The sequence below is a fragment of the Diorhabda sublineata genome, chromosome 1 (genome assembly GCF_026230105.1).
Source record: "Diorhabda sublineata isolate icDioSubl1.1 chromosome 1, icDioSubl1.1, whole genome shotgun sequence".
NCBI lineage: Eukaryota > Metazoa > Arthropoda > Insecta > Coleoptera > Chrysomelidae > Diorhabda > Diorhabda sublineata.
In genome coordinates, this window is record NC_079474.1 from 13119326 (window position 1) to 13133646 (window position 14321).

The 14321-nt window shown below is 33.2% G+C and overlaps 1 protein-coding gene across 23 annotated transcripts in view; it reads left to right on the forward strand.

The window, feature by feature from the left end:
• The window catches only part of LOC130441884 (enolase-phosphatase E1), a 116730-nt gene extending 102409 nt beyond the window's left edge, over positions 1 to 14321 (forward strand). For 13 of the 23 annotated variants that reach the window (XM_056775712.1, XM_056775765.1, XM_056775729.1 and 10 more), the window contains 2 exons: positions 7791 to 7921; positions 13988 to 14321. In XM_056775712.1, the coding sequence (XP_056631690.1) occupies positions 7791 to 7921; positions 13988 to 14135 (279 nt within the window). In that variant the 3' untranslated portion in view covers positions 14136 to 14321. Of the gene's footprint in view, positions 1 to 720; positions 4189 to 7790; positions 7922 to 13987 lie in introns of those variants that run through there. The other 10 variants (XM_056775801.1, XM_056775846.1, XM_056775871.1 and 7 more) reach the window with 2 other exon arrangements.

The following is a 14321-nucleotide window of genomic DNA, read 5'->3' on the forward strand; positions in this document are numbered from 1 at the left end:
AGATAGTAACTGAATTATCATATAGGTAAAGGACGAGTTGTATGGAAAAGAAGAATAACCTAACCTATATACAATCTACAAACTAGTTAACTTGCAGGAGGTATTGTACGTATAGTAATGCTGTAAATGATAAATGCATTTTAATTTTGACGTTTAAAAGTTTATCAAATTGTTTCAGTACAAAAGAATAACTTAAATCCACTGTTATTTGCTTTGCACTAAACTCCATCAACATTACAATAAATATTTCCCATCGAAATTAATGTTTTTTGTTTGGTGTTTGCATTTTGTTGATAATTTGCACTAATAGTTAACATTTTGTTTTGTTTTATTGTGCATGATGATGTTTAGAATTTTGTTTTTTTTTTAATTTTTTCTTCTAATAAATTGTGATTTGTATTCGTTATTATGGTGAATTTGTGTTAAATTAATAATGAATGGTGTTACATAGCACTGCAACCTTAAAATCTACTACAACCCCTTTCAAAGCTCTTCCGATGAACTCCACTATATGATATGACTCCAAATTTCTTATCCGAAACTTTTCTGTTGACTTTCAATTATCAGATGAATCATAGCTCAATTTTCTTTCCCGCATAATTTGCACTAAGGTGTCAGTGCTCTGAAGCGAAGTCAGAGAAGGGTTGCCTACCCATAGATAAATATTTTCTTAGTTTATACATGGCCAGATGAATAAAAATTTGTTTTTCCTCCCCACAGAATTTGCAGTGAGGTGTCAAAGCTCTGTAGCGAACTCAGAGAAGAATTACATACCCATAGATAAATATTTCTACGGTTTATATATGGCCAGATGAATTAAAATTTGTTTTCCCCCCACAGAATTTGCAGTAGGGTGTCAGTGTTCTGTAGCGAATTCACAGTAGACTTACATACCCATAAACAAATGTTTCTACGGTTTATATAACGAATACGAATTCATCGAATGGTTAATTTATATTACAAGAATTTTATCTTTTCAGTGAACGACAAAAAAAAATAACTAATCGGAATCGTCCAAAATATTTAAGCCTAATTAAATAATCTACAATTAGTTACTACTTACAAATTTATTCGCCTGCACAGTTCCCCTTCTTCCCATTACTAAATACCGTCAAGTTCTGATTGCCCCCCCTGATTTTTCGTGTCTTTTTAAGTGAATTGTAAATGTAAATCTGCACAATAGAAATTGCCAATAAAGGTCGTATCTGATAAATCTTTTAATTCAAATTTTATATATATTTTTTATTGTACTGTATAATACGTAGTTCTTTTTTTTGAGATGTCAAATGTTCGTTTACTTATATCATGTTAAATAATAATTTTTTTTTTGCTCCACATTAATTATTTTTTCTAATAGAATATCACGTTATACTGAAAATCGATATTAAATTTTATACAAACACTCTGTATATTTTCAAAAACTAGTTATATTGTTTTAAATGTAAAATATAAAATTTAACATAACAAATTTAAGAAGTTTTTTTTAAATATAAAAAAATTAAGGGTGTTTTAAAATTCATTTTAATTTCGTATAAATTAGAAGTTAAAAAAGCCCTTTGTTAACAATTTTAATAACTTCTATTGAAAAAAAAAAAAAATAATTTAAGTAAACTGAAATCATTCAATTCTCGATTATTGTATTATGACTATCAATTTTATGAAAATATTTAAAAATTAATCCAAAATATAAAAAAAAGTCTTGTAAAAATCAGTTTAATCTTTATTTTATCTATGAAATCGTCTAAATACTGATAATTACAAGATTTTCTTCAAAATCAATTTTGGGATAAATTTGTTTTTTATAATATTATGTTTTTATGTTGGTGTTGTCCTTTTTACGATACATTTGCATAAGGATATTATTCCAATATCAATATTAACAAAGGGCAGCTATCATATAACTAATTACGTCATAGTATTGTCAAAATTTGTGTTAATAACTTCGTCATACTAAATAACAATCTTATTGCAAGGTTAGATTCGTCCTCTATTTTTTTTGTCTCACTGCTAAATATTTTACTATTTAGATTTCTGGTCTAATAATGAGAAAAAAAGTAGATTATATATTATATAATAATATTAGGTGTCAAATCAGGGCCATATGGTGGATTTTAATCATCTAAACTTTTATTGTTATTGTGAATAAATCGATTCTTCTCTCACATTTTGCTAAATTTTCCAATGGTTTCTGACAAACAAATTAATGTGTACAATTCAAATTTGACCATCTTCAAGAAGTATTGGGTACCAAATATGGGCCATACGGTGGATGGAGCTTCCATTATCATTATTCGTCTTCCTTCCACATTTTACTAGTTCCTCCAATGACTTTGGCGAACAAAACTATTGTTTACAATCGAAAATTGACCGTCTTAGTTAGCTGGTGATTCCATAGAAACATTTGCTTCCATGAGCTTCTTCTGGAAACAACTTTTGTTAGAATTGGTTCGTCTTGGAAGACCTACCAGTTTTCTCCATCAAATTAATATCCTTGTCCATGTTTTTGAACCTATTTTAGAAGCACTTTCTCCATTTCAGCTTAGCTAACTCCAAAATATACGTTTTCAACAACAAATATACATTTTATTAAGTCGAAAATTATCACGCAGCTTGTGTGGGAAGTAATAGGTGCCAAATTAGGGCTATGAGGTGGATGGAGTCCATTATTATCGTGATTCGCCTTCGCTTTTACATTTTACTAGTTCCTCCAATGACTTCTGACATACAAAATCATTGTTTATAATTCAAAGTTGACCATCTTAGTTTGCTAGTGATTCCAGAGAAACAGGCAACCATTTGCTTCCGTGGGCTTCTTCTGGAAATAACTTTTGCTAGATTTGGTTCGTTTTGGAAAACCTAGACAGTTGATACGTAAATTTCAATGCACCTATCGCTTCGAGACTGCTTTTGAGTATTGGTCAAGTTACACGAGCCACAATAATTTATGTCGACGATCACAGCATCGATGTTCTTAAGCCCAACGAGAAATTTTCGATGGCTTTCAAATATTTCGTTCTATAGTGAACATCCACCACGTATAATGTATTCAGTTCACTAATGCGTTTTTATCGTGATAACCTACTTCCAAAGTTTTGAAAAATAAGTTTAAACGCCACTAAATGAACTAAAACTATGTTTGAGGTTATGTTCAAAAATGTAAATTATACACCGGAAATGTCAGTGATAGTCATAAACAGTGTTGCCGACCGTTTGCTTCCTTTTCTTCTAAATCGAGATTAGGTTAGATCGAAATTTTTATTTTTACTTTCCTTATTCTTTTTTGGTGTAATTATATGAAGTGAAAATTCAAAGAGGATCACGTGTCCTTGCAAATGTATCGTAATATATTAATAAATATTGTTGAAACAGGAGACTTGACGAAACCTAAACAGGTACTACGCATTAGTGGCAACAACGCCATTTTGAAATATCCGCGTTCCATACAATGAAACGTCATTATTAATAAATCGAATCGAAATACGACATTTTGAGGTTAAGTTGATGCTTATGAGAAATAATTTTGGTACCAAAGTTTTTTAATTATATTTTTGGAAGTTATACTCCACTGGACATTATTGTTCGCATTATAACGGAAAGTTTAGAGAAAATTATAGGGATAAAAAAATTTGTTTAGAATTATGAAAAAATAAAATTTCTTATATATATTCTGTTTAACGTTCGTCAGGATGTTCTGTATAAACATTTAAGAGGTTTTAGTGTAGATTCGCGGACTGAGTACTAGAAATAGTACAGGGAGGTGCATTAGAGAAGATTCGTAATACGAAAAAAATTGTAGATAGGACCTTTAGATTTAACAGGCAATAATAATTCTAGATGGTAATTTTTCTATTAAATATATAACTAGATATTTTTTATTAAGTTTTCCCTATTTTAGTGCTTGTTTCATATTTTAAAGTGATTATTATATATACTGATAATAATTAGAAATAAAATATTTTGTTGTACATTCTCGTTTATGTTGTAAATGAGTAATTGTTAGATATTTCGGTAATTCTTGAATCTGTGAAATTAGAACCAAAAAAAAAAGAAATCGTTCCGTCAATGGATATAATTATTTTTTAGATTACGAGATTATAATTTTCGATAAATTAATTTATATTTTATTCGAAATATTTGTGCCAATTTATACTGATGTTTGAGTGAAAATAAATTGAATTTTTTAATGTCGTTTCGTGTTTTAATTATCAACAAAATGCAGTCATCAATCGAATTATTTTGTTACCGAATATATTTGAGGGTTCGGGAACAAAAAAAATACATTTTTAAACAGCTTAGAAAATGTTATTATTTCTCGTGATTTGGCAGTTGTCCCCTAAGTAGAAACATTACGTCTTTGTAAGAAGTATGGGAGATCTAAAAAAAAAAAAAACAAATGACGTAAAGTTATTGCCAACTTGTATAAACGAAATCAAAATCTGAAGAAATCGTTCATGAAAATAGCCGGACAAACAATTCACGACATTTATCGGCGTGTCGACGTTTCGATCAAAAGAAAGTCATGATCAGGCAGAAAAGCAAAAAAATGCCAAAAGAAAAGAGAGAAGCTTTGGTTGAAGTGACTCACGGAAAATTAAAAGTCATTTTGTGACGCTAAACACTAATTGCTTTCCGCAGTCAACCGGATCCGTGAAAGTCTATACTAGTTGCGTCCGGATTAACCATTTTCTTACACACTACAATAAAGTCGTATTGAAATAAAAAGTTTTCATTACCAGAAGAGATGCGGACAGTCATTATACAAAGTCCCCATGAACGTTGAAACATCTCTTATAACGAAATAGCAGTTTTCTTATAATTTAAAGCAAAGAACTTCTCTATCTGTGAGCTTAGATAGTCCTCTACAACTTCATTAGCTCTCTATCTAAATTACCGCCTTTCTGAAAACAGTAGTAGTCTATAGTCGCTTCCTACTTGGAATAGAACCAAACCAGATGAGAGCATGCCTCCATGTCTTCTGCCAGCGAGCTTAGCTAATCCCTATAGCTTCTTAACCTCTCCGTTATTTGTATTATCCACATAACCTACTTCTAGAACGAAATAATAGTCTCTAGTCGCTAAATGAAGGCTATAAAACTTCCCAGTTGAACTTTTTGAATAGTCCTTTACCATGTCTTGTGCCAGTGGGCTTAGCAAATTCCTATAGCTTCTTAACCTCTCCGTTTTATGTATTATCCACATAACCTACTTCTAGAACGAAATAATAGTCTCTAGTCGCTAAATGAAGGCTATAAGACTTCCCAGTTGAACTTTTTGAATAGTCCTTTACCATGTCTTCTGCCAGTGGGCTTAGCAAATTCCTATAGCTTCTTAACCTCTTCGTTATTTGTATTATCCACATAACCTACTTCTAGAACGAAATAATAGTCTCTAGTCGCTAAATGAAGGCTATAAGACTTCCCAGTTGAACTTTTTGAATAGTCCTTTACCATGTCTTGTGCCAGTGGGCTTAGCAAATTCCTATAGCTTCTTAACCTCTCCGTTTTATGTATTATCCACATAACCTACTTCTAGAACGAAATAATAGTCTCTAGTCGCTAAATGAAGGCTATAAGACTTCCCAGTTGAACTTTTTGAATAGTCCTTTACCATGTCTTCTGCCAGTGGGCTTAGCAAATTCCTATAGCTTCTTAACCTCTCCGTTTTATGTATTATCCACATAACCTACTTCTGGAACGAAATAATAGTCTCTAGTCGCTAAATGAAGGCTATAAGACTTCCCAGTTGAACTTTTTGAATAGTCCTTTACCATGTCTTGTGCCAGTGGGCTTAGCAAATTCCTATAGCTTCTTAACCTCTCCGTTTTATGTATTATCCACATAACCTACTTCTAGAACGAAATAATAGTCTCTAGTCGCTAAATGAAGGCTATAAGACTTCCCAGTTGAACTTTTTGAATAGTCCTTTACCATGTCTTCTGCCAGTGGGCTTAGCAAATTCCTATAGCTTCTTAACCTCTCCGTTTTATGTATTATCCACATAACCTACTTCTGGAACGAAATAATAGTCTCTAGTCGCTAAATGAAGGCTATAAAACTTCCCAGTTGAACTTTTTGAATAGTCCTTTACCATGTCTTCTGCCAGTGGGCTTAGCAAATTCCTATAGCTTCTTAACCTCTCCGTTTTATGTATTATCCACATAACCTACTTCTGGAACGAAATAATAGTCTCTAGTCGCTAAATGAAGGCTATAAGACTTCCCAGTTGAACTTTTTGAATAGTCCTTTACCATGTCTTCTGCCAGTGGGCTTAGCAAATTCCTATAGCTTCTTAACCTCTCCGTTTTATGTATTATCCACATAACCTACTTCTGGAACGAAATAATAGTCTCTAGTCGCTAAATGAAGGCTATAAGACTTCCCAGTTGAACTTTTTGAATAGTCCTTTACCATGTCTTGTGCCAGTGGGCTTAGCAAATTCCTATAGCTTCTTAACCTCTCCGTTTTATGTATTATCCACATAACCTACTTCTAGAACGAAATAATAGTCTCTAGTCGCTAAATGAAGGCTATAAGACTTCCCAGTTGAACTTTTTGAATAGTCCTTTACCATGTCTTCTGCCAGTGGGCTTAGCAAATTCCTATAGCTTCTTAACCTCTCCGTTTTATGTATTATCCACATAACCTACTTCTGGAACGAAATAATAGTCTCTAGTCGCTAAATGAAGGCTATAAAACTTCCCAGTTGAACTTTTTGAATAGTCCTTTACCATGTCTTCTGCCAGTGGGCTTAGCAAATTCCTATAGCTTCTTAACCTCTCCGTTTTATGTATTATCCACATAACCTACTTCTGGAACGAAATAATAGTCTCTAGTCGCTAAATGAAGGCTATAAGACTTCCCAGTTGAACTTTTTGAATAGTCCTTTACCATGTCTTGTGCCAGTGGGCTTAGCAAATTCCTATAGCTTCTTAACCTCTCCGTTATTTGCATTATCCACATAACCTACTTCTAGAACGAAATAATAGTCTCTAGTCGCTAAATGAAGGCTATAAGACTTCCCAGTTGAACTTTTTGAATAGTCCTTTACCATGTCTTGTGCCAGTGGGCTTAGCAAATTCCTATAGCTTCTTAACCTCTCCGTTTTATGTATTATCCACATAACCTACTTCTGGAACGAAATAATAGTCTCTAGTCGCTAAATGAAGGCTATAAGACTTCCCAGTTGAACTTTTTGAATAGTCCTTTACCATGTCTTGTGCCAGTGGGCTTAGCAAATTCCTATAGCTTCTTAACCTCTCCGTTATTTGCATTATCCACATAACCTACTTCTAGAACGAAATAATAGTCTCTAGTCGCTAAATGAAGGCTATAAGACTTCCCAGTTGAACTTTTTTAGTAGTTCTTTCGTCACATTGCTCTTTAGAGTTGAGCATTGTCGTGGATCAGGATAAAACCAGATGAGAGCATGCTTCTTAATTTCTTTTGTATTACTCTCCATTTCTTTGACTATTATTTGACTTCTGGATTTTTTTAACAAGATCCAAGCCGCATCTCTTGTGCTTAAGGCCTGATTTGTTGTCAAGTTTTGGTATGGTCGTTCTAGTACTGTCAATTTTAATAAACAGACCAAAAATTAAGAAGTTTGAACAAGAACCAACCTCACACTTTCCTTCATCAATTACAAACAGTGTCAATATACAAATGACAGTTTTCTTAAATCATACATAAATGTTGTATGACGTTATGTATTTTCAACGCTATAAGTCATACATTTCTAGATATCATCAATTTTTCTGGAAAATTAATTTTTATATATTCATTTTGCAAAAGGAAATATCGAGCGTTTTCGAACAATGCGAAAGTTGCAAAGAAAAAGTCTACCCATTAGAAAAAATATCCGTCCACGGACACGTGTACCACAAAAGATGCTTCAAATGTATGGAATGTTCTTGTGTTTTAAGGTAAGCATTTAAGTTCTCTAATTATTGCGCCTTGACTAGGATACATTCATTTCATATCTAATTGTTATCTTATTTGTAAGTCCATTTCCAGCAACAACACTGTCAGCTACGAGTGTTGCTTTTAGTTTGTACCAATTTTTAATTTGAAAGACTCACGAAGTAAATTTCCTGTCACTATACTTTCATCAAATTTCAATTCACAAGCGGGCGCAAGCCTTTTTTTAAGAATTGTTGTGTTTGTGAGATCGATTTTAGTCTAGAATCGATCTTTTCTTCAAAATAATCGTTTTTTTAGAATCGAGTTGAACCAATCTCGAGTCGATAAAAATCGATTCTCATTCGAACAACACCAAACATATGACATATGATAGTTATATATTTGTAACGATTTCAAGAATCGACTCATTCACATTTTTTTACGACTTGTTAGTTAGATCATATTAGATATCATCATCGGTATCCATTTTAAATAAGTATAAATTCCAAGTGGATTTCAAAATGAAAATTCGACTTTTTCGCGCGCGATTTCCATCCCAGTTTTCATACACACACAAAATTGTTGAGGTTATGTTCACGAAGGTATACTTCACACCGGTTATGTCAATAATAGGAACAGTGTTGCCAATGTGAAAAATATAAACAGCAGACCTCATATAAACTTTTAAACTTCGATTAGATCAGGGAGTTGATCACCAGTTTGGCATGGACTTTTCAAATGAGCAAATGATTTCTACAGCCGACTGTTTGTTATATAAACTCTCACGAACACGTACAAATTCCATTGGAGAAGTTATTTTTCAGGGTACCTGCAACTATAAACTACACTAGAAAAGTGAGGTTATATTTTTGACGTTCGGTGACGATCAGCGAGTAAAAGGTAGAAAGCTGGTTAATTTCGCCGTGCTTCATCACAATTTCTAGAATCTATTTACCGCTGAACAAGAGCAAGACGTTCTCAAATGGCGATCGCGATTGAACGCGCTCTTGATGTCGAAGTTAACCAGCTTTCTACTTTTTACGCGCTGATCGTCACCAAACGTCAAAAATATAACCTCACTTATCTAGTGTAGTTTGTAGATGCAATTACACTCAAAATAACTTCTTTGAGCGAAACGTTGATGGAATTTGTACGTACTCGAATGTTTGTATAAAAAAACAGTCGGCTGGATATGAGAAAACTAAAATTTGTCAGAAATCATTTTCTCATTTGAAAATTCCATGCCATATTCATGATCTAATCGACAATCGGAACTTTTATTGAATGTTTTGTTGAATCTTTGTTCAATAAGTTCAAAAGTTGATCATATTGTCGTATTTTTCCGAACGGTTCAGTCAAATGATAGTTTGGACCTTTGTTATAAAAATATAATCTACAGGGTGCGGCAGCATAACTTCCTTTTTTCAAAAGTTAATAAAACTTATTGTATGAATCAGAAAATTTTTATTCGTTTTTTATAATACAGGCACATACATAAAGTTTTGTTTTACTGAGTTTTGAAGATCAAATCAGTTAGGTGACGTCCCCCATTCTCCATACACTGAGTAAACCGATTTCTGGCGTTTGTCATGACTCTTGCCAGCATAGCAGGCGTTATGTTGGCAATTTCTTCCTGGATGTTCGTCTTCAAATCTTGTAGGGTCCTTGGACGGTTCACATACACACGGGATTTCAAAAAACCCCATAGGAAATAATCACAAGGGGTCAAATCGGGAGAGCGGGCTGGCCACTCCAAATCGCCCCTAATTGAGATAAGGCGCTCTGGGAAGTGTTCCCTCAAAACAGCCATCGATGTTCTTGAAGTGTGTGCCGTTGCTCCGTCTTGTTGGAACCAAGTGTCCCCTAAGTCCAACTCATCTAGCCGTGGGAAAAAAAATTCCTGTAACATGTTTACATACCGGTGCGAATTCACTGTCACTGTGACTTCATTTTCCTCAAAGAACCAGGGACCAATAATTCCACGTGAGTAAATTGCACACCACACTGTGACTTTAGGTGAATGCAAAGGCCGTTGATGCAATTGTCGAGGATTGGTATCAGCCCAGTAGCGCATGTTTTGTTTGTTTACGGATCCACACAAATGAAAATGGGCTTCATCACTAAAAAAAACAATAGCGTCCTCAGGAACGACTTCCAGAAAAACCTCACACGCGTTCCTCCGAGAATTGAAGTCACGTTCAGAAAGTTCCTGCACAATTGTCATCTTGTATGGATGAAAATGAAGATCATCATGAAGTATTCTCCTCACAGAACGATCGGAAAGTCCAAGGGCAGACGCATGTTTTCGCGCAGAACGCCGTGGTGATCGCAACACTGAAGTTCTAACTAACTCAATGTTCTCCGGTGATCTAATGGGCCGAGGGACTCCAGTTCTTCGTCTTGTCACACTTGCAGTTTGTCTGAACGTAGTGACCCACGTAACAATTGATTTCCGGTCCGGGACAGGGGCCAAGGGGGCTAAATTAAAGCGATTCCGAAAGGCGCGCTGGGTTGCGATCACAGAACATCCGCTCGAAAAGTAAACCTCAACGGCAAACGCACGCTCCTCACTGTTCCAACGCATGATGGCGACTGAACTGTGCCGGGACAAAACTTTATAGTCCCCCCTCTCGAACGAGACCACTAGCACTCCGTTACGACATCTACCGACTAAATGGCGAACTTTTTAAAAAAGGAAGTTATGCTGCCGCACCCTGTATTTTAGAAAAACGTTCTTTAGGACCACGCTAATGCACCCAAAAGTATATTCCATTAAAGCTTTCCAATCAGCCCATGATTTATTTTGATTGTCGGCTGTCTTTCCATGTTTTTGCTACGCCAGTTAGTTTAGATAAAGCACAATGCTTGACTGCTTCCTCATCCCAATCATACAGTTCTCCAAACTCTTCGATTTCTTTATCCACAAATCGATTTCAATGTCGTTTTTGACAGGATCAAATGCTGGTAATACATCTTGCACGTTTTGGAAATACCGCGTAAAATTACTTTCTATCCCAAAACGAGCCTCTTCGTTTACAGACATGATATGGAAATAATTAATTAACTTCGTTGACTTCCACAAAAATATTATCCCAGCTACCAATCCAAATTCGTTAAGCAACTTCTACAATATAAACCTCGATTCATTCTTCTATGTTTAAAAAATCATCTGGATCTGTTTCGTTCATTTTAAAATATGCTGTAAGTATACAATACATTCCAAATAATTTAAAAAAACGTTGATCACTGTTCAAATTCGCACTTTCAAGGTCATGTTTACTGGCAACCAGCGTCACGTTCGGGTTCATTCTGTGCACCGTTTTATATGAGGGTTGCTGTTTATATTTTTCACATTGGCAACACTGTTCCTATTATTGACATAACCGGTGTGAAGTATACCTTCGTGAACATAACCTCAACAATTTTGTGTGTGTATGAAAACTGGGATGGATATCGCGCGCGAAAAAGTCGAATTTTCATTTTAAAATCGACTTGGAATTTATACTTATTTAAAATGGATACCAATGATGATATTTAATATGATCCAACTAACAAGTCGTAAAAAAATGTGAATGAGTCGATTCATGAAAACGGTACTATATAACATATGTCATAAGTTTAGTGTTGTCGAAGTCATCGAATGAGAATCGATATTAATCAATTCGAGATTGGTTCAACTCGATTCTAAAAAAACGATTATTTTGATGAAAATATCGATTGTAGACTAAAATTGATCTCACAAATACAATATCGAGATTGGGGCGTTAATCACTGTTCAAATTTATTTATATACATGCTCTTTTAAAATTTTAAGATTACGTTTACGTGCGAACAGCGTATGTTCACGATCATTCTGTGCACCGCTATCATTGTCAAATCAATAATCTTAATATCTAAAAGTCCCTTTTTTAATGAAAGTACGTCCTGTTTAGAACTAAGGGTTACAACAATCCTTTTTTACTTTCCCATCTCCTGTTTTTGGTTGAAATATTATTTTTTTTTTTTTGAAAGATAAGTAATGAAATTAAACTAAGAGATCATCTATATCAAAGAGCCATAGTAACAAAAGCTGATGAGGACTGGAACAATTATAGACAACATAGAAACAAAGTTGTATCAATGATCAGAAATACGAAAACTAATTATTTCAATGATAAGATTGACTTGTTGAAGGACGACCCCACAGAAATGTGGAAAACAATAAAAAAACTTATAAATTCCAAAACAAATGAGGGACCTAAACCCGAAATAATATTTGATAATAAACGAATCACAGGTAAAGAAATAAGTGAACAATTTAACATATTTTTCCTAGACAGTATTAAAGAAATAGTGAAAAATAATAATCAAAATGAAATTGTAAGTAATATAGAAGTTAAATGCGTAATGGAAAAATTTAAAATTTTAGAAATGACAGATCTACGAAAAATAGTAAAAAAGATGAAAAATAAAGAAAGTAATACTGATGGTATCACGGTACAAATATTAAAATACGAGTTTGAAGCAATAGGAGACAAATTTCTTAAAATAATTAACAGCAGCCTAGAGAAGGGAATTTTTCCAAGCTGTTGGAAGAACAGTATGGTCATCCCAGTTGAAAAAGTTAAGGATACTATTAAATGTGAGGAGTTCAGGCCTATCAATATGGTACCACCATATGAAAAACTCCTTGAAATATGTGTTAATGATCAAATAGTGAAATATATTGAAGATAATAAAATCTTTACTGACTATCAGACAGGTTTTAGGCATAAAAATTCGTGTGAAAGCGCTTTACAAACTGTGATGTTTAATTGGAAAGAGGCATTGGAAGAGGGTCATCTTGTCGGTGTAGTTTTCTTAGATTTTAAGCGTGCCTTTGAGACAATCTCCAGGCAGCTACTATTACACAAAATGGAAAAATATGGGTTTGGATCATCCATTCTCAAGTGGTTTCAAGATTACTTAACTGATCGGACTCAAGTAACTAAGTATAATAATATTTCAGCAGCTGCTCAAACCACTTATGGTGTACCACAGGGAACGGTGTTGGGACCCACTCTATTTATTCTATATATAAATGACATTGTTAAGGCTATAAAAAAGTGTAGAATCCAGCTGTTTGCTGATGACACTATGATATATACTGTGGGTGATAATGTTGATGAAATAATACAAACACTAAATGAAGAACTCAGTAATTTATTTGAATGGTTGAGTATCAACTCTCTCAGACTTAATATAAATAAAACTAAATTGATGATTCTGAAAAATAAAAATAAGGTATTGACTCTCAATGCAAACAGTGTAGTTAAAATAGACAATGAAATGGTTGAAAGGGTAGTACAGTATAAGTACCTAGGTTGTATAATAGACGAAAATTTATCGTTTTCTGAGAATTATAAATTTATAACAAATAAAATTGCTAAAAAAAGTAATGTATTAGGACGTACGTCACAAAACTTGAGTTGCTGGTCTAAGTTAACTATTTATAAAACTATCATTGCTCCACATTTTTATTTTTGTTCCACATTGTTATTTTTGATGAATAATACCCAGATAGATATTTTACAGAAAAAACAAAATAAGGCATTACGTATGATTTTGAACTGTGACAGATATGCTAGAATAACTGATATGCTAAAAACAACAAATCTTTTAAGTGTAAAGCAAATTATAACTTATAACACTATGATATTTATTTACAAGATGTTGAATGATTTAGTACCTAAACACCTACTCCAAAACTGTAAATTTGTAAGAGATATACATAAATATGATACACGGTCACAAAATAATTTTTATATAAATAGGGTATCTACTAATTTCAGCCAGAATAGCTTATTTTACAAAGGTTTAAAGCAATACAATAAACTGCCTGAAAGCGTCAGGCATTCGGGTAGTCTGTCGCAGTTCAAGAATTTGTGCAAAACATTTATAAGAGAGAATGTTGTTATATAAGTGGTAGGTATTTATCTGGAAGTACTGTATTTGATTTATTTATCTTCTTTCTGTGTGAATATGGAATTTTGTATATGTATATGTTCTAGCCAAGTGCTATTAATAAAGATTATTATTATTATTATTATTATTATTATTAAAATTTGCAGAATGGATTCTTACTCTTATAATAAAGGATTGCTCTATTGTACACCACATTTTAAAAGATTGTTCATCTCCAAAGGGAACTACGACACGGGCTTCGGATTCGATCAACACAAAGAAAAATGGAATAACGTAAATGCAACAATGGCATAATATAATGTGATAATTGCCGATAAATATTATGTACTTAAAAGTACACATATATATGTATCATTAAGAATAAATTAAAAATATTGCTTTTAATTTGTAATGTCTTATAGTATATAATTTTACTAACACTTTTTTTATAAACATTACCCATTATTTGTGATTATTTACAATAAATTTTATATTATAAAA